Raw genomic sequence first — 22185 nt, forward strand, 5'->3', positions numbered from 1 at the left:
CCCTAATGGCAAGGACTTGAGTATGATTTTCAGTGCTCACTGCAATACTCAAGTCCTGACTTGAGTATTGAGTAGAGTTCTGGAATACGACCCTAAGTTCTGTTTACGGACTTAATTTCTATACTCTGGTACTCAGGTAGTCCTTAGTTTGAAATCAGATAATTATACACAAAGAGTAGATAATATCTCCCTCTGAAATCCCGGAATGAATAAAAATTAATGCAATAAATCAAAACAAAATAATTATATTTAAATTGGTATTGAATTAATATTCGATGGTTTTTTGTGAAATTACTCCATTAGTTTGTTATAATTATTAATACAAAGTTCGAACACTTAGAAAAAATTCCTCTGATCTGGCCGAATTCGAATCGACGTCTTTTAGCAAACCGTGTCAAGCGCTATGCCAACTAAGTTTGCTTGCTATCTTTGTATTAATAATTATAAAATAATTATATTTTTAGTAACAATTACAAAACTTTCTTTGAAATGCAGTGCCGCAGCACATTGCTAATAAAACACCAAAAATATAAAACTAAATACAATATATTTTGGATCCGAAGTGAAAATCAATAAAATGCTATACATATTTCAAAAATATTTTCATAACATACAAAATCAATTTTATCCACTTATAGTTTTGAATCATAAATATAACAAAGGAAATACTAATTTACTTAATCACATCTCAACTGAGTTGGAAATTAATTACAACAAGTCACGTTGATTACACGCCGCACCTTACGAGAAACGACGAGCCTTTGGCTCTGGCGTAGCTTTACATAGAATTTGTCAGTGGAAAATGGGAGTGTCCTAACTATATAATAATTACGTAATTTCTGAGGGAGGCACTATCCACTCTATGTGTATTAATTACTTCCTTGAAGCTTAGGCAATGACTGTAACTATGTCGATCTTTGTTAATAACTGTATACCTACTTTAAATCCTTTCTTATTTAAGAAACTCTTGGTGGAGTAACCACTGATACGACACGACAACGTTCTCTTTTCATTTATATACTTTAAGTTTCATAAATACCTAATACTTATGATGATATAAATTCGCAGGATCGCAAAACGTTCGCCTCACAAATCTCGAGTCGTTGGACAGTCCCGAAAAATGATAATGATACAGTAGTAAAAGGTAAATAGAACATTATAATCCATTGTGTCAATTTATAATTGTTAGTTTTTTTAACTATGTGCATACGTACACACTTGTCCCCGCACACAATCGCACAAACTCTCGAGGCTGTGCCCAGAGATGGTGGGAGGCGCATTTGCAGACAATCAAAATTCTTTGTTGGTTTTTTTTTTTCATAAACATTTCGGAGTATTTAAGAATTATTCTTATAGTAAAGCACTTTCAGTCGCTTACTTGTTATGATTTCTAATCAAACAGGACCCCGCTAGGCAATTCGTTAGTTTGTGTATGCTATGTAAATTGTAATATAAAATTCATACGAAAAATAAAAAGAATATCTTGAAATGCGTTTGCAAATAATAGTTGTTTTTTGGTTTTCTCTTGGCTATTCAATTGACTATTGTTGCGATTGGCACATGGATGGAAAAGGTGAATGTTAGTAGATGTTCACATTTTTTGACATGCAAACACGTTTAACGATGACCACTATTGGCAAGGCAGCAAAAAGTTTTCTATTCATCCAAGTATTCTCAACATTTAAAAAAATTATCTGTAATAAAATTTAGACTTTTTTCTAGTATATACATATTTTTTAACATATTTTGATTTACATTGGTATTGTTTTTTGCTAAATAAAGGACAATGGCAAACTCCCATATACATTTATGTTGACATAATTTGTAAGCGTCTGTTTATGAAAAATATGTGAGAATGTAGAATTGAAATTCGTGAATAAGTTTTGTTTTGGGTTTTCTATGCCGAGAAGTCTGGAAGATATTCCAGTTTGAAGTTTTGTAGGTGGTTTTGTAGTTAATAGAAGCTGAATGGTGCTGCTGTATTTGTGACTTGACGAAAGTTCAGAGGAAATTATTTTTTATACTGGTATGGTCAAAAGGCATGAAGTTAAGCCATAACAAAAAAACTGAGTGAATTAATACATGGCGCGACTATTGCACTGGTAACTCGGACACAAATTATTTTTTCGTGAAACGTGCCGTCTATTCCTGATTTCCTATTTTTTACTATTTTCTCGCGTGTCAAGTGGCATTTTGGAGAAGGAATTATCTACTTTATTTTTTGTAATGAAGTATAGTTAATCTCTTATTACAAATCGGTCGAATCAGTACATTTGATATTACGTGAGCTCATTTAATGAGGACCATAATACCCATACATAGGTACTGAAATTCGTTTTTTTTGGCGGCTAGACGCTAACGAATTATTATAACTATGATTTTGCCATTGTTCTTTATTCATTTTTATACGAGCACATAATTGGTTCGCGCTGTTTGAACGACCTTGAATTATGAGTAAAAATAGTAAAGCTTCGTCTGTAGTTGTAGTTGGTGATCTTTGTTGTATTTTCAAATTTATGGCACCAAAGGTGTAATACATCATTGTTACCACTTTATTACGAACAAAAACGATTTCATATAAGCATCATGCAGAGACAACACCTTTTTGGAATTTTTTCTTGGGCGCTTGTGATACAAAATAGTCTCACTAATTGTACCAATGAACGTATAACGTAGGCGTCCTATTCCCCAGTGCTGAGACATTAAATCAAGCTACCTATTATAATTCGAAAAGAGGTCACAGTACACGAAACTAAGCAACTATTATTGCAATTATTTATTGTCGAGTTTGTTGGTGTATCACCACGATCAAAATCTTTGTTAAAATTTTATTGCTTTACCACTTTTTTCTGTTGACCCATTTAGCATAGTAATAAGAGAAGTATAGTAACTCCGTCCAAAGCAACCGGCGTTGCGCGCCCGATCTATGGACGCACACATTCGCATAGTAATGAAAGGTGTGTTGGGACCACCAGTGTTGGGTAACGCAAGTGCATCGCGGGATTATGCGAATGTGTGCGTCAGAATACGGAACGCGGCGGGTGCGCACACATACAAGTCGCGCCGTTACGTTTGTATGGAGTTACCATACTTGTCTTATTATACTATGTATCTAGCTTGAGTATTAGTTAGTGTTGTAAAAAACTGCTCGGGTCTATTTATGTTACGAGTCGAGCTCGAGTTCAAGTCTGTTTATGTAACGAAGCGAGCTCGAGTCTAGTTAGGTATCTACTGAGCGGTGAAGTAGTTTAGTGTGTTAACCTGTAGTATAATTAAGTATTGATATTTTTTTAATCACCATGTCGGGTTTTATTTAATTCATGGGCAATAGAAGTTGTTCAGTAAAATTGAACCCTGCTGATCGTACTTTATAGAGTATAAGTCGCTTCGAGTTGAGTTTTGGGACTCGAATTTTGTTCAAAACTCGAGTTGGATTTACGACTCGAGTTTTATTTAGACTCGAGTCCGTGCTCTGATGACTCGCGCTCGATTCGACTTGGACTCGTGAGTGTTTTAAGCCACTGAGCCGTACAAAATTCAATTGAGTTTATAAATGTAGACTCCCGGAGTAGTTTTTTACAACACTAATATTAGTACAAGCGGCCAATATTTTTTTAGGATCCCTTATGAGTAGAGTAGGTTCTACTTCTAAGTTTTAATACGAATGTCAATAGCGCAGTCATAACACCTATTTCCACGAAACTTTCTTTTTTTAAATTACACTCTGTTTTCAAAATTTGAAGCATGAGTAAATGTACCTAAATTCTATCGTTACTAGCATTCATTTACAAATGTTAAGAAATGTTGTTCACTTACAAACGGGCTTTGAAAGATAGTCAAGATACACATTTTTTTTAAATATAAAAAAATATTTAATCTTAAATTGTCGAACAATTAAATCACCAAGGTGGTAAGTGATTTAATTTTAAAATATCTGTTTTTAGTTATTCACTTCTTATTTAATTTTAAATTTATGCTTCGTTATGTAAATCCATTGTAATAATCAAGTTGTGGGTGAAAGGTTGGTGTCGGTAATAAAAGTACTAATTTGCTTAATTCAATTTTAGCACCTTCACTAAACAACACAGTATCTATGATGGTATGCAGAATCCGGTGCCATAGGGGTTTGAACGGTGGATTTGGCGTAAAAGACAAACAGGTATCCTATATGCCGTGTATGCTGAAACTGTCTTTCAAGGATATTGTTGACAAAGATGAGAAAGCGGTGTCTTTGGTAATACATGGGACCCCTTTTTTTTCCGCTTTCAAATGTAAGTGTTTTTTTTTTATGGAAAAATGCCTTATTTCTGGTTTGTCGTAATATTGTTGTTGGCGACTTCGGTGCCCCAGTCGCCAATCGCTGACGCTAATACTGTAGATACTGCTGCCTGAAGAGGCCCCTGAGTCTAATCCTGTCAGGACCAATTAAGCAAAACTTTCTAAGTTGGTTCTGGTCTGGGGTCTACTCCCGTCCGTCCGAAACAATTACTGTCAAATAAGCATCGAGTATATAACCAGAAATAGAGTTGAAATGTCATGTAATTTGTTTGAAAACTACTCTGCCATATCATTACTGTGACAACTGCGCTCTGATTGACTAGCCCGAGTTAGAAACAATTGACGGGTGTCGTCAACTGTTTCACTTCAAATCGACCAGTTAACTTGAGCTTTGCTATAATGGACGAAAATTGCAAAATTACATATTTAATATTTAATTACCGATGAAGTGTGATACCGTTTGTTTTGTAATTAGATGTTTTGCTGTTTTTCCCACACCACCGAATAGAACAGCACGGTATTGTTAAAAATATTATCTTTATTACAATAAATAACAGAATATTTTTTGGAATATACGGAGACGTACACACAGGTCAGTAGTTACCAGGAATATATGGCCTTTATCTCGTTTCTATTTCTGGTTGTATACTCGATGCAAATAAGTAATACTCGATCAAATTAAAATCGGGTGTGGTTGTTTGGCACATTATACTGTGTTGCATGGCGCATCTGTTGGCATATACGCATCAAAGTCTTCTATTGCAGCCCCCAACGAAGTGGTCGAGAATGCAACGCCCTTTGTAATTCGGCACGCGGCGAGCGGAAATGTGCAGTATTTAGACCCTGAATCCATGCCGTATCTCGGGTATTTGCCTCAGGACTTCACGGATAAAGATGCTCTACAGTTATACCACCCTGAAGACTTGATGTATATTAGACAGCAGTACGAGACTATCGTTAAGGAAGGCGGTGTGTCGCTTTCTAAAGCATACAGGTATATATTTAATTAAACTATACAACAACTTTTGTTTTACGTCATATTTACCAGTATCCTATTTGGTTGCCATTGGCATTTTAATTTGAAAACCTTGGAAAATCTTTATTATTTTTGATTTCCCTAACGCAGCGAAAGTGGTCTGAGGGAGTTTGTTACGATTGAGATTGTATTTTTGCTTTTAATTAACATTATATAAAGACAAAGCAAAACAAAAAATACATTAACAAAAACTTATTTTCCGTAAAAAGGTGTCTTGGCGATATTTAAACAACACTTATTAGCACACAAGATTTCTAGTTCACTGCTGCCCGTCGCTATATGAAAGTTTGATAATAAACAAACTTTCGCCCTCGCGTTAACATTTTACGAAAAATCTTTCAATCGTAATGTTTAACAGTTACATAAGGTAATCATATGTTACTTAGAGAAAGTTTATTTACGAGTATTTGTTTATTTATTGGTTCAGCAACAGCTTAACACACTTAACATTTACAAACATTACTATAATAATATAAGATTAGTGTGTAAGCCAGTTACAGCCGAACGCGTCATTGTCATAATCACTTAAACAACGTAATTAAGAAAATAAAAACATTGAAAATTATTCTATTAAAATATACATTTCATTCTTATTGTTTACATCCAACTAAAACATTAAATAAAAAAAAAACTTAAAAAAAAGAAGTTGTTTAGTAACATGTGCTTAAAGTCACTATCACTTTTCTTATTACTGTTTGCCCGACTTGACCCACTGCCGGGTATAGGCCTCCCTTAGCATAGTATGATAAGACGAGTAGTGCAACGCCTCGGCGTGTCAATGCCTTTGTGACAAACCTATGCTTCAAGCGACGTACATTATTATTTTAATTGTACCTTACATGTTGTAAACATAATTTGATAAAATAAGGTATTCATCACAGTAATCTCGTACTACGTGGGGCGCATTATAAGTTTCCGGAATGAATAAGAAAAAATACTATAAATGGTCAGAAATGAATTTATTGTTTCTCAAAATAAAATTTTTGTTGTTCACAGCAGTGGACGGACGTCCATCGCGAAATTCGTCACTAAGATTCAAAGGACCGCGTTTAAATTCTGCAAACCAGCTATAAATAGTCGTTTTGCATGATGCTTCATCGCCAAAAGCAGCTTGAAGCCGAGCGAAGCTCCGCTGAGCTGTTCGATTACGCTTAAAGTCATACTACGAAAATTGTCACGAGTTAAATCCATGGTGATGTAGACAACCAATTTCTAAAATGACGCCACAATGTAAAAACAAGTGACAGTCAGATGAAACAAACTGTATTCTACAGCCAAAGAGTTCCGTTCTCAAATGTTGTAATTACTTTTTAAAAATTGTTTACGTAAGTGGCCAGTTCCGGAAACTTATAGTGCGCCTTATTCAAATGCGGTAGTTAAATGTTGATATTTTTAAACCAGTATCGCGGATTGGTACTTCGATTATGGTAGTATGATTATGAAATAGAAAGGAACTGCTGAACAATTCTGAAATTGAGGCACTCTTGTTCAAACAACAATAAACACACCATTTTGAAGTAATTTTTTTAACGCCTAGCGAAAATTTTTTTTATTCTATAATGGCGCGTCTGATGACCCGCGATGTGCAACTCGAATGCACCGCGAGAATGTTGTAATGTCTGCGTCACACATACAAGCCGCGTTGCTACATTTATATGGAGTTACACACTTGTCTTATTATACTTATTATATATGTCTTTTTTTTTACTCATTGGCGGTGACCTTTTAGGATTTCGCTAGTATCAGTTGAAATAAACAGTGCCTCTCGATGATATTACAGTTTGCTCACTGGTGCCTCTACCATGAGATTACAGTGACACTTATTGCTAGCGACCGCGTAAAAAGTTTGTATGCTAAATGTTATTTCTTCTTGTGACTGCTAGAGACGCTGTATTTTGTCATACAAATTTGTGAAGTAATTTACGCGGTCGCTAGCAACTGTCACAGTAAACTCGTGGTGGAGGCCATGTTATTGAAAATTTTCAAAACTGAACCTTTGATATAAGTGACAACCTTTGATATAAGTAAATGAGTTAGCATAACGTAACTTTCTAAATTGTTATGTATTATCATCATGCCTAAGGTCGAGAGTCAAAAATTTGTTATGAAATGTTATAATTTTTTCCCAGGCTCATCGCTCAAAACGGCGATTTTGTAAAAGTGGAAACAGTGTGGTCTTCTGTCGTAAACCCTTGGTCGCGGAAACTCGAGTCAGTAATTGCTAAACACCATACAATTGAGGTAATAAAATCTTATCTTGAGGTATTTTTTATTCTTGTAAATTTTATTATTGTATGTAATTATGGCTCTTGCTTGTGTGTACAGATGAACTTAATATAGCAGACCTTAATAAAAGTTTGAAACTGGATTTTATTTCAGGGTCCATCAAATCCCAATGTATTCCAGTCACCCGACCCCGATAAAGGATTGAAGTTGTCCGAAGACGAAAGAGCCAGAGTCCAAGCGCTGAAAGATAGCATTATTAGACTACTCAGTGGAGTATGTATACTATTCAGTTTTTATTATCATATATCATATTTAAAAGGTTTCTAATTTTCTTTGTGTGTGTTCTTCTATGCTGATTTTCGTGTGAAGTCAGGTGGAAGCCAGCGAACACAAAAAAACCTGAGGGTAAAACCATGTAAAATAAGTGAAGTATGGTAACTCTGTACAATTTAACAGCGCGGTTTGTATATGAGCGCGACTGTTGCGCGCCGTGTACTGACGCAACATTCGCATAATATTAAAAGGCTCGTTGGAACAACCAGCGTTATACAACACAAGTGCATCGCGAGATTATGCGAATGTGGTGGGTCCATACAGGGTTTGTAGCGGGCGCGCACACATTCAAGTCGTGCTGCTTCGTTTGTATGGAGTTACCATAGTTGTCTTATTATACTATGGTAAAATTTTGTTACACATTGGTCTGGTAGCTAATCAGATCCGAGGCAATTTACCTAGAGTAACCCACGAAAATTACTACATAAATAAATCTTTAGCGAAAGTTGTCTAAGTAGGAAGTTGTTAAGGGCATCTTTTGCTGTACTAAATTTACAAATATATATACGGGGTTATTTGTAAAATATTAATAACCTCACAGGACTGTATTAATAGCATCATAAACAATTTTTGTTCCATGATTCTACAAAACAATAAATTTTCCAAAAATAAACTTTTAAGTTTTTGTTGTGCTATCTGACTTTATCAGATCTGTATCTAGTAGTTAGGTAGTAAGTTCAAACCTTCAAGCCACCCCACCCGCGCTACTGCGTTTTTTTATTTTTTTATTTATAATTTCAAGTGACGGGACGGAACAAGTTTGGTACCTGATGGTAAGCTACACGCCTGTCCATAACAACGCAAAGATCTGAGGGGTACTGCCACTGCGCCCGACACCCTGAGCATAAGTTGACGCCATTATATCACCGTTTAGAGCGATATATTTAAATATTTTTATTTTTGTATGAAAGTAAAATGTGCAAGCATCCTCCCCGACTTCCACCCGCGCTACTGCGTTTTTTATTTTTTATTTATAATATCAAGTGCCGGGACGAACAAGTCTTGCACCTGATGGTAATCTACACGCCTGTCCATAGCAGTTGCAGTGCCATTCAGAGCTTAAAATCGCAAAGTGCTGAGGGGCACTGCCACTGCGCCCGACACCAGAGGCACTGACACAGCGTCCGACACCCTAAGACATAAAGTGACACCATTATATCACCGTTTAGAGCGATATATTTAATATTTTTATTTTTGTATGAAAGTATAAAAATGTGATGAATTATGCTGTCATGGAACAAAAGTTGTTGTTTATGATATTAGTAATATAGTCTTGCGAGGTTGTTAGTATTTAACAAATAACCCGGTATATGATTTGGAAATTCGTAGAAATCAGTTCATGTAGGGCTAGCATGACAGTGTGCGACTTGCACGAGAGCGACATAAAGCGCGCAATACTGCTATTCTCGCATAAAGAATAACAATATCTCGCACTCTTATGCCGCTCTCGCGCAAGTCGCGCCCTGTCGTGCTAGCCCTACTGGGGGTCTTGCTTTTTACATGAGCACCAAATACATATGTTTAAAGCCTTATGACTGAAAGGGGTGACTCTACTTATTAATATGAACAACTTTTATTGTAGGCACCCCTCTCGCAAACACACACACTCACATTTTGTAATAATTTCATTTCTTATAATGCAGTAATTGAATTCGGTACTGAATACAAATTATATATATATTTTTCCAGCCTCTTAGTACCACGTACAGAACATTAATGTGTAACTGTTCCAGGTCCTTACAAAGCCAGCAGAAATGGCTAAACAGCATATGAGTAAACGCTGCCAAGACCTCGTTTCGATCATGGAAAGTCTCATGGAAGATAAACCCAAGATTGAAGATCAATTGCGCCTAGATTTACAAGATCCTGACAACAGCTATTATGTACGCAATGTAAAATTTTTATCAGCCCATGACAGGCCATAGAATATTGATCAAGATAAGTTTTAGGTGCATATATCCGTCGAATAGCGGGTTTACCAAAATATGTCGAAATCAGAAAAAGCTAGAAGCTCCTGCATGTAAAGTAGCACAGCCATTATAGTTTTTTAAGCGATATGCGATGCAAAGAGCTTTTTAACGTCACTTGTATCAATTTACGAAAACGTACCTGTAAATAGTTTTCTTGTGTAGTGCAGACACGCGCTTGGCCCCAGTCTCACCTAGTGTTAAGCGACGATTCGATCGACGATGGTACCCGTTTGTCTTAAAAATGCCCATTCGCTTTAACCTTGTAAAAGATCCACATTGTAATTCTCTTCACACAAAAAAAGGACGCGGTTCTCAATTCGACTGTATGTTTTTTTGTATGTATCTTACACGATAACTCTTTTTGGTCCCATTTGTGGTCCCATTTAAATTTGAAGAAAATATTCCACCTCTAATGGTGGCAAACCGGTTTCGCGCGCTTTCCGGTACTTAACCGATTTCAATAAAATTTGGCAAATAGATGTAATTCCACGATCTTTTGAGGTAGGTGTTTTTAGTACTCTGTACTGAAATTATTTACGTGTACTTTTGTAATTTTTGACATTACCGTGAAAGCCTCCGCTCCTGAAAAAATTAAATAGGGCTTACATGTTGTCTTGCTTGTAATAATATAATCTCCAATTTGATAATTAGTCTACACGCAAGAGTATGGTTGAAATGAATTTGGCATTTCAGGAGTTAGAGTCGGTGATGCTTGGGGAGATTTCGCCGCACCACGAGTACAGTGATAGCAAGTCTAGCACGGACACACCGCTCTGTTACAACCAGCTTAACTACAGTGAAAATTTAAAGAGGTGAGCAAAGATCCCACATTGAAATCTGTATATTTAACCTTTTGGTGGCTGTGGTTGATTCCGCATAACAGTGAAAGTGTAGAATCAATAACTTTGGAAAAAATATAATATATAGTAAAATTGAGGATATACATTGATTAGTGTATGGTGTGAAAACACGACTCCTAAAAATTTACACGATAGAAAAAAAACACAAACTTACCTCGAAATTTTTCAAGAAAACCGCTGTATTCAATAGGTACTTTCGTACTTTGCATATACCAATGATTACTTTTATATAGAATAGAACACGTATACTATACAATTTTTTAAATGGTTTTTATTTTGTAAACAAATAAATTCTGAAATAAATCCAGTGTCCCTGCCGCTCCATCCAAGCAAAATGAACCGTATTAGTACAAGAAAAAATTTTAATTCGAACTGAGGTAGTATCGACTCTTAAATCCTTTCGAGTTTGGTTACTACGGAAGTTAAAACGTTTGAGAAAATAGTTGCTATATTATACATGTATGATTTGTTGTATAATGTAAATGATGTATCATTTGTTATTATTTGATGGTATATTGTATATACTAGTAAACTGATTTTAACTATTTACAGGTTTTTCGACTGCCAGGATCTATTCTCTCACGATAACTATCACAAAAGCACTGGTGATAACATTTTGGGTCACAAGGAAAAGATTCCAAGAGGGTAAGGTTTAACTCAGTTTAACATTAAAATTGTGTAGGTTTTAATGTTCGAAGTTGAACTTGGCATCGCTTCAGACTTGTTCACTGGTACTATTATCACTTTCAAGGTAATTTGTATGAACAAAATGTCACCTTGTATAACTAGAAAAATCCTTTAACTAATCATCACTGATTTAGCTTGGTTAGTAACCCACTTTTTGCATGAGATCTTATCGAAATTTTTAAAAGGGGTGAAACCAAATAAATTCTTTAGAAAAGGAAATCTTTAGATTGCTTAAACTTTTAACTTATGGAAGAAAACTTTTCTTTTCAACAGAAGATGCCTGTCGCCAATAGCGCAACTTTCAGGTGACTCTTACGAGTTGAGTTCGTGTAGCTCGTGTCCGGTGCGGGACAGCAGCCCCGACTCTTACAGTAACCACAAGCGATTGCGTCTAACTGAGTCGCTACTCATGAGGTCAGTATAGTTTTAGTCCGATAGATTTAAACATCCCCGCGCATGATGTCTGGGGTCATTCAGAGTGTAGGAGAGGATGTGGCGACGGGTGCGGGCGCGCGTGTCTTGCCGTCATCTCTTTCACAGTGCCGAAGCGGCTACGAGCGGGTAGATACACACGTCGAAATCGCAAACAGACGGTAGATCAGGCACTGTGAAAGGTACGGGCGGACCGAACCAAAAGATCACCTGTCTCGAGACAGGCGCCGGCGCGCTCGGCCTCCGTGATCGCAACGAGCGTCTACGTACATTTGATTTACACGCACCAGCGCCGGTCGTCACTCTGAATAAGGCCACTGGTGTGCCCGCCATTTTATATTGTTCATATTGTGTAAATCGGACTTTCTCTTTTCCGACTGCTGTGTATACGTACTAAGACAGTTGTCTTTTTTTATTAAAAAAATAAGTGCGCATTTGATCTCCATCCACGATGGAATGTGACGGTGAGGTCGACGATGGAGCATGCACACCTAAATAATTAATGCCTATTCACTTTCGCCTTGAAAAGGTCCGAGTTATACCGTTCAGGGAACAAGTCGGCAGACAGGGAATTCCACGCCATAGATGTTCCTCATATAGATGTGGAAGCGTTTCGGTGCGAATCCTTGGAATATCCATAACATAGTAGTATTAAACAGTAGTCATTAGTAGGTGTACGTATAGTATAGTAGTTGTTCTATGGCAGTGTATTATTTTTGTTACGTGAAAACAAAAGGCTTGGAGCTCCTGAAAACAGTAAAAAGGAGGAAGCTGCATTACTTCGGGCACATCATGCAGAGTGATAAATATTCTCTACTACAACTCATTCTGCAGGGAAAAATTCAGGGCTGCAGAAGACGTGGTCGTAGACTAACCACGTGGCTTCAAAACCTTGCAGAGTGGTTCAACATAAATACCACAGAACTGTTCAAAGCCGCAACTTCACTCACTCAAATTGCCATAATGACAGCCGACCTCTGGTAGGAGATGTCACCCCAAGAATAGGAAAACAAAATAAATTATTTACTACATTTTCATATTAAAAATTAAATTTACTTATACTTGATGCGTAAAACGATAAATTTCGTGTTTTGTATCCATGTCGTACCTACTTCGCGTGTACAACCAAAGAGTACCTTGAATATACGGTTTACTTTTCTAAATACAGGCACAATGCCGAAATGGAGAAGGAGCTGATGAAAGTGCATCGCGAGATCCGTTCGACCAGTAAGGGAGAGCGCGAAAAGACGTCCAATGACACCAGAATGAAGAAGAAAGAGCATTTAGCACGATGCAATGCTAAATTTCAACCCACCTCTGCCACTGCGGAAACTGGTCGACTTAAGGTACGAATATGAAATTATTTATATTTTTCCAGTAATTTTAAACAGCTTATAACAACGATTTACTTTATAGGTACATAAAATGTATGGTACAAAATACAGTGTCAAAGATTAGTTTTACAGGAGAATGGGACATAAACTTGATAGTTATGTAAGGCATTGGAAGGAAACGGATGCGACAAGCGGAGGACCGAGCGAAATCTTCGCAATGTCGCAATGGGGAGGCCTATGTCCAGCAGCGGACTACAATAGGTTGATGATGATATTGAAATAATATTTTTTCATATTTCTTTTGCATAATTTTGTTTTGACTTGACACTGAAACACGAATAAGGGGACTTAAGACGAAATGTAATCGTGGTTGCCTAGTGATTAAGCGTGGGAGGTAGGCGCGGAGAAATTCCTTGCACGATATTTAAACATGTGCATTTTAGAAATATACTAAAGTTTTTTTTATATAAATCAAGTGACGGGACGAACAAATCGTGCGCGGGATGTTAAGCTACACGCCTGTCCATAACAGTTGCAGTGCCACTCATAGCTTTGATCGCAAAGGTCTCAGGCGCACTGCCACTGTGCCCGTCACCTTGAGACATAAATTGACAAGTCACATTTGCCTGTAATTTCAAAACCGAAACACAGTAATGCGACTTTACTGTTTGACGTAGAAAAGATAAGGTGGCGGTACTTCTCTGGACGAACTCTTTCACAAGGAGCTCTGCTGCTACTGTCTTATAAAAATATGGTCATAGTCTGACGTATTTATTACGGAACACGGGAGAGAAAATGTATTTGGGATATCTCTGTAACAATCGAATGAAAGTGATTTTTTCTGAAAATGAAAATTTTGCGGAACTTACTGATTTTGTATCGAGGCAATTTAGTATTCAATATTATCAATTTAAAAAATACGTTGAATTCGAATCTTTCAACGTCGAAAAAACGGTTTACCTTGTCGTTGATATAAGTCTATTTTGTCTCACTTCACGTTAAGCATTTTTCCTTTAACAGTCAAATAAGGCAAAACGTTCGTCGAAACCGGCGGAATCTGATAAGATGCATAAGCACCATTGCTCCTCCCGCCGCTGTCCGCGTACCACCGCGACCTCGCCAGTGCAACATTCTTCCACTATTACCACTACTGTTGGTGAGTTATTCAATTTTGTTTATTTGCACTTAGAAAATTATAACAACATTACAACAGTAATTATAGTACAATAGGCTAATGTACCACAGACAGGCGTAGGATAGAAAATTAGATCCAAACGGGGTGCAATCATAGAAGGAAGGAAGAGGAGTGTATAGAATATACACTTAAATAACGATAACAGTACGCGTCAACGTAAACGGCATACATTACTTATTTTGCAGTCAACAACACGCTGGGCACGTTTTGGAATATGGACCATCGTTATCGTAAGTGACATAAAGTTGATTTACCAATATTATATAAATCCTCAGAAATACCTCGAAAACCGTCACCATATTTTGATGTTATATCGTTGATGAAATATCCTCAATTAAATCGATTATAGATATGATTTTAAGGTATGCGTTTCTTGAGTATTCAATCTACTGCCATTAATAAGGAAAACTAGATTACGTATAATTTTCTGGATATAATTGAATCCCGCAATAGGTTTCATTATTTCCCGATTCTCATTTTATTTTCCTCATATCGCAATAGTACACTATTACAAAGACCGGGAAGAAAGATATGCGAGTTAGGCAACCACCATTCCTAACAGTAATAGTAGTAGTAACAGTATCATATTGCATTCTTCAAACAACTCAAGGAAATGATACTTATATACAGGGTGGAACAGAACGAACAACAAAGCCGAAAACTGTGAAGTCTTAAATATTTCTTGTCTTAAAGTTTGGAGACAACTACCGGGAGGTACTCAAGGCAAAAACTTTGTAATTTAATACGTCGTTGACCTCCGTCGTTGATCAGCACCCCATCAGTCGCTTTCTTTGATCAATCACTTTCTTTGATCAGTCATCATGTGAATGATGATTAATTATGCGGGTATTTTATTGTATTACTTTGAGAGTAATTAACACCCCTAAATTCCGTGTTTGACGACCTAATTACATTTACCGAAAAAATGCACCTCTCATAGAATCTTCGGGAGACATTTTGTTTCTAAACTATGCGTTGTCATAAACTACCTACAACAACTTAAGAAAAGTAAAGTTTTCTAAGTGACCTTGTCAGGAGTTCAACTCATAATGCCTGCGTCATAAGATAATACTAACTTAAATAAACATAAGTAAATTTAGTAAACACGTTTTACAACATGCGTCAAGTACTCAAATTATGATAGTCTCCTAACCCTTAATCCGGCCCTAACGTAAAATAGTAAATTGAGGCAGCCAATCACGTCACTTATAACCGCTTGGAGATTAATAGATGGACGCTTGATACCTGTTATCTGTTTTTGGTAGCATAATCGGGAGATCGTTTTCTTTTTGTACTAGTAGATTTTTCAGTGCATTTGGAAATAGTTTTAATTTACACTACAAGAATTTACTAACTTTAAAACGAAGAGTTCATTTTAATGAGTACAACATTTGAAACTAAAATTTCTGTTAACTAGGGCTGAATAGTTCAGAAAATTCTAATAAATGTAATGTAAAAATGACGAATTACTTTTCGACGCTGAATTTAAACACGACATCTCGTTCAGCCGTTGCCACTGACAGGTGTGGGGCTCGGTGGTGCCTTATTATAAATATAATTCCTACTACATTTTCATTCAAACTGACTGCGTAAACGCATTTGTTCTAAGCTGTCTCTGTTCAAAAGTGCCTCCTTTTCCCCTATATTTCACGGCACGCGATTATTAATTGAAATGGGCTGAAAACACATTTTGAGAAAACGTGTTAACATTTTCGCTATCCACATGATAAATTGGCTGTAAATCGTACTGTATTGTTATGTCGTTTTTCTTTTGATTTAAATATAAATATTATATATAAAGTAGTTTGTAATGGCTAAATTTGGCCTCTAATCACCGGGTGTGCCATAGATCACCATCTCACTCATTATATATAACTAACTTATGCACAATTGTGTTTTCCGCCTTTTAGTATTACTTAAATATTTTTTAACCGTAGCCCTTTTTCAAACTAAATTTAATATTTTTTAACCGTAGCCCTTTTTAAAACTAAATTTAAAAAACAAACTCACGCACTACACTGAAAAAAAACGAGCTAGTCTTGGGTATATAACATTTTTCTTTAGTCACTTCGATGTTGTATGCAATGGTTTAGTAAATTTTTAACGTTGTGGAAAAAAATAGTCATCAAATTAAATTTCTAGAAGTAATTTGCTTTTAATTTGTAATGTGACATAAAAGAGGTTCTTCGTGTTTATTATTCAAAAGAAAAGTGAACATTTCTAAGCATGGTTGAGAAAATGAATTCATCTACGAGAATTGGTTCTTCTACGCCGATTGCAGTAATCATAGCTGAGTCAACAATTGACAAAAGTAAAATAAAATCAGACATTTTTATACTTAAAGATGAACCAGAACTCACATTACAACGGCCATTTGACACATAATAAAAAAAATGTTCTTGTAACATTTAATTTGTAAGGATCCTTTCTAAAGGTGTCTTCTTTTCTTGTATGTGGATTTAATACTGTTTAACAAAAATAAGAGGGTTAATCAAATACAAACGAGACAATTTTTTTAATTTCGCTTCAAAACAATGCGAATCAATACGAAAAAACAAACGAATGCTAGTCATTTTCCCATATGCTTTCGATGCATATTTTTCCCAACGTACAGGTAATTTGATGTCTTATCTTCGTAGAATGAAGTCGATCGTGTCTGCAGTCAGTTGCGCACAAAGGTCAGGGCGTACTATGAGCTTATAAGCAACCAGTCAAGTTCCATGCAATTCACGTGATATGGTAAAACTGAATTGCTGTAATTCGTATCATGACGTACACAAAGTTGAACGGGAATGGCAAGGCAAGATCATGAGTTTTACTTTTGATACATTAATTATTATTTGCGGCTGGCAAGTTGACATCTAACAAGAGCGAGATGGAACTAATTACTAAATCATATGAAAGAAATCGACAGAAGTACTACCCTGGGAGCATTCAAGCACTAATTAACCGATTGTGTACAAAATGAGAATAATTATATTTTTTAAATAATTTTATTATTGATTGTACTTATTATGTCATATTGAAATATCGGCAACTTTTCAATCCTACTTTCCAATTTGACGTAAGACAAAGTTACATGTCATGTCTAGTCATTATAATTGAAATGAATAAGGTGAGTTTGTAATTTGATAATATAATTGGAACGTATCTTGTATTTTATATTTCATTAATTAATACGTTAATCAATGAAAATGTACGAGTTAAGTCAAATTCGGCACTATTTAAAAATTATTTTACGATTTTCGCTAAGTCAATAAAATTATAAAATAATTGAAATACAATTTAAAAATTGCAATTAGCCTAAAAAGAGAACAAATAGTTATGAAATTGAAAATAGAATAAAACTGAAACAAAATTTTTTAATACAATTAAAATAAAAAAAAGACATTTAAAAAAAACAGTCACGAAGTAACTTTCTTTGAATTGATTATTTTGACAGATGAGACCCTCATGTGCATGGCAAATGACACGACATTGATACGATTTGACTATGAAAGAAAATGTGAACAGATTTCGCATGGGGAACTGCATGCGAAACTGCATGGACAGCGAATTGATTTTGTGAGGTCATAGTACGAATTTGACAGGCTATCCAACTTACGAGCTTAAACAGGATTGCTATAAAAGCTCATGAATCGTAGGGTGGTGATAGATCAGGGCTGTGGGGAGAGTGTTCAAGTATTTTCCAACCGAGTAGTTTAAATTTTTGTTCGGTTAGGGCTGATGTATGGTGATAGGTGTTGTCGTATGCGGTCAATGGGTGTCGTCAACTGATTCACTTCAAATCGACCATTTAACTTGAGTTTTGCTATAATGGACGAAAATTGCAAAATTACATATTTAATATTTAATTACCGATGAAATGTGATTCCGTTTGTTTTGTAATTAGATATTTTGCTGTTTTTCCCACACCACCGAATAGAACAGCACGGCATTGTTAGAGATTATTATCTTTATTACAATAAATACAGAATATTTTTTGGAATATACGGAGACGTACACACAGGCCAGTAGTTGGCCTGTCCATATTTCAGTGCAAACGGGAGTTGATATTTATAAGAGCTGTATCGCTAATGTGCTACCAGGAATATATGGCCCATATTTCGTTTCTATTTCTGGTTATACACTCGATGTAGTGTGGTGATCATAAAATAAAAATTCATGTTCGCATTTTTTACGACTTTATATATTCTCTGGTATATTAACCTAACCTCCGGTTAAAAAAGCCGACCTCACAAGTCATTCATCCCCTAGTTTGCCACCCTGAGAGGTGGAATATTTTCTTGAAATTTAAATGGGACATCTGAGGTACCTTCTTTCCAACAAAAAAAGAATCATCAAAATTGCTTCACAAATGGCGTAGTTATCGCGTAACATACGTACAAAAAAAACATACAGACGAATTGAGAACCTTCGCCTTTTTTTGACATCGGTTAAAAATACGATACATAAATAATAAAAAATATAGTCACGAAAATAGTAGAATAACGGGTGACAAGTTTTGCGCTTCATGCAAATTCTATGAAGTGACGATATCCGTAAACTACGTTTTATCTAAGAGCCATCATCTTAAGAGTAAAGTCCAGGGTGCTGTTGACTACTCTTCCAAAAATTATCCACATGACAATGCATTATCTGCCCCACAAATGCGATACATAAATAATAAAGCTGCGTAAATAGTGGTGTTACGGGTGACAATGTTTTGTGTTCTTCGCACATTGTGTCAGGTCGTGATTCGCGTAAACCACGATTTATTTATGACGTGCTATTTTATGAGTAAAGCCCAGCATAGTGTTGGCTATTCTTCCAAAAATAATACAGATGGCAAGAGGGTTTGACATCAGAAACAAACGACCTTAGCCTGCTGCTTCATTAAGTAAAATACTTAACGACATTTAATTTAAAGATCTTTCTACAATTCGTTGAAAATATGAAAAGAGATCTAAAATGAACACATAAATTACTCAATTATTTTATTACTGCTCTTCCGTCCTGATTTCGCTTATCACTTTTTACGTGAGTTAAAGTAAATATTTAGTAATTTTATGTGATAAACTTAAAAATAATTACATATATTTCACAGCGGCACACTACCCTATGCCAACCGTGAACAATTTGAATGCGTTCATCTTGGGCATTCCGCAGCAGATGCCTATCATGGGACCCATGACTAGTATGCCAGGTATTTTTAACACCGTTTTAGTTTACCTAGCATGTAACTGTGTAACCAATTCTAAAGCACAATTTTTACCCGCTTCTACGTATTGTCACTATCATTTAAATCAATGTCGTTGCGAAATCGTCGTAGATTACATGGTGCACTATTTCTGCACAAATTTGTTAACGGAACCTTTACGAGTGAGGAGATACTTCCAAGCATTTTTCGCTCAGTTCCGCGGAATTTATGTCATTCGGTTGTTCTGTCCACCAGCTTGTAGAATCAATGTATTTGAGCATGCCCCTATTCCTAGTGTTTGCTGTCGTTACAAGAATTTCTGTGTGCAATTCCTGATCTCGATGTGTTTTTGATTTCCTTGCAAAGTACTAGGCCAATATTATGAAATCTATATTTGGGACTGCATGGAGTGATTTGTTTACTGTTTTTTTTTTTTGTTTAATTTTAATGTATTATTAATTTTTGTCATGTATCCATAAATCTATCAAATGTAGTTCAAAATTCTTCTTGGGTTTACGTTATTGTAATATATATATGCAGTTGGTGTTCCTATCAATAATAAATAAATTGTTAATGTTCCAAAGTTAAATGACTATGTAGTGTTGCAAAGCTGACGTTTGTAAATCTTTAAAATTCTGTGGGCCCGCCAAACTATTGGAGATATAAAATAGTTGTAGAAACATAAGTTCTTTAGAGTCCTGGGAATTAGAGTGTTTGATTTAATTTTTTTATTACTTCAATCAACTCACATAAATCTGCTGATGAATATAATATTTGAATTGGTTTTTTGGAATCTGAATTAACACCAGAGATGCTAATGGGGCTGATATGTCCAATAATGATCAAAGCGTCTAAATAAGTAGAGATTTAAAAAAAAGTGATTAAAGTCATTGTCAGTAAATTTCATCATAATGAAGTATTGTTTATACCTTTGTAACAAAACGGTCATTAGTATGTACCTCCTATGGCGCCATTGAGGCTGCGGTGTGACAAACAAGTATGGCCGTTCCTAACGCGTGATTCCTAAATTCGTGTAACTATTGTATTTTTCAACGAAGATCAGTTCACTTTTGACCAACAATTTATGTTTTTTAATGCACTCCAAAAAGCAAGTGCGGTCCAATTTTTAGGGATAATAGCTGTTATCTAACAACCTGCATGTCGACAGGCATGTTTCCCATGTACTACACACCGGCCGCGCCCATAATGACCCCTGGCGCTGAATTAAGCCAAAACGCCGGAAATAGCTCCGCACAATACCCTGCACCAGGTACTATATTGATTTAATATTTTTATCTAAACAATATGTATTATTTCTGTTCCAACTGCGTTCGCATTACTATCAGCGTATTTGACTCGAAATTTTTATTGTTCCCATCATCAATACCAAATCTTTAATGGTCTTAAAGCCAGTGGTGGATATGCTGCATGGTTCTTAGCAAAATGATCCTGAATATGTACTGGTACCGTCACGTAACAGAAGTGTTTTAGCTCCTGAATTCTGAAATTATATTATTGAAGGAATTTCAATTATTTTCACATTTGGTTAACAATTTATATAAATTTGTATTGAACTGATATAAAATTATTTGTAGTAAAATTACTCAATTAAATTGCTTAATTATTATGTTCGATCTTTGTATTAATTTGTTATAATTATTAACACAAAGATCGAACACTGAAAAATTCCTTCTATTCGGCCGGATTCGAACCGACGTCTTCTTGCAAACCGTGTCATACGCTATGCCAACTAAGCCACAGTACGAATCTGCGACCTTACGAATTTTTCTATGTGCTTGTTGTCGGATCTTTTGTATTTGGTTTACAACCACTTTTAAGCCGTAGCGCCATCTATTTTCCAACATATTTTTAATCTTCGTGAATAATTTATTTTGTTTCAGTTCTGTTTTGTTGCAATAATATATAAAGTCTTTACAATAAAACTTAAGTACTCGATTCTTGGGTGTCCGTTTTTTCTGCAAAGGAGTGTATATCCTAAGCTCTGGGGCATATTATTGGTTGCTATATTGCTAGTGACAGCAGAAGATCGAGGCAAGTGGAAGATCTAAGCTGACATTGTATTACAGTGGAATATTTTAGAGGTTATTTTGAATGTTACACTTGTATTGAACTTTATTAAATAGCATCTTTTATAACAGTAATGATGTACGGGTCACCGTTCATGTATGCGCCCGTCAACCCAGCCCATGTCGCGTACCCGATGCAGCAGAACGTGGTCGCTCACACTATGCACTATTCACACAGTACCCTTGGTTTGGGAAGAAGTAATTATGAAGAGGTAAGTCGCTTAAATTATCTTATATTGATTACTTTAGTACGGTAAAATTGCACATACTCAATTCTAACCTATGTTACGTATGCTTAAATATGTTTTATATGAACTACACTTAACTAAATTGTCATTAAAAGTAGAACAGTCAGCTGATTAACACCAAAGCAATCAATTACATATTCAATACACGTGCAGTGTTGCTCACTATACTGAAGAAAATATCGCTAGAAATAAGCTTTAAAAAGCGCTAGTTGTTGCTAAAATGGTTTTTCCAGTCCATATGAAAATCTACTCTTGTGGTAGTCTTTATTATAAGGTGCATACCATTGGCAAGAACTTTATGGTCATAACAGATACGAGAT

The 22185-nt window shown here is 35.7% G+C and overlaps 1 protein-coding gene across 9 annotated transcripts in view; it reads left to right on the forward strand.

Annotated features, from left to right (window-relative positions):
* The window catches only part of LOC113239710 (period circadian protein), a 48337-nt gene that overhangs the window by 14595 nt on the left and 11557 nt on the right, over positions 1–22185 (forward strand). For 4 of the 9 annotated variants that reach the window (XM_026476802.1, XM_026476810.1, XM_026476845.1 and 1 more), the window contains exons 7-21: positions 1069–1144; positions 4068–4271; positions 5044–5272; positions 7444–7555; positions 7694–7813; positions 9607–9756; positions 10537–10655; positions 11256–11348; positions 11664–11804; positions 12991–13168; positions 14177–14312; positions 14537–14581; positions 19438–19536; positions 20699–20800; positions 21690–21829. In XM_026476802.1, coding sequence (XP_026332587.1) covers positions 1069–1144; positions 4068–4271; positions 5044–5272; positions 7444–7555; positions 7694–7813; positions 9607–9756; positions 10537–10655; positions 11256–11348; positions 11664–11804; positions 12991–13168; positions 14177–14312; positions 14537–14581; positions 19438–19536; positions 20699–20800; positions 21690–21829 — 1944 coding nt within the window. The remainder of the gene's footprint in view (positions 1–1068; positions 1145–4067; positions 4272–5043; positions 5273–7443; positions 7556–7693; positions 7814–9606; positions 9757–10536; positions 10656–11255; positions 11349–11663; positions 11805–12990; positions 13169–14176; positions 14313–14536; positions 14582–19437; positions 19537–20698; positions 20801–21689; positions 21830–22185) is intronic. The other 5 variants (XM_026476832.1, XM_026476824.1, XM_026476816.1 and 2 more) reach the window with 5 other exon arrangements.

Source organism: Hyposmocoma kahamanoa, unplaced genomic scaffold (genome assembly GCF_003589595.1).
Source record: "Hyposmocoma kahamanoa isolate Upper Pololo Valley unplaced genomic scaffold, ASM358959v1 100021, whole genome shotgun sequence".
Classification (NCBI taxonomy): Eukaryota; Metazoa; Arthropoda; class Insecta; order Lepidoptera; family Cosmopterigidae; genus Hyposmocoma; species Hyposmocoma kahamanoa.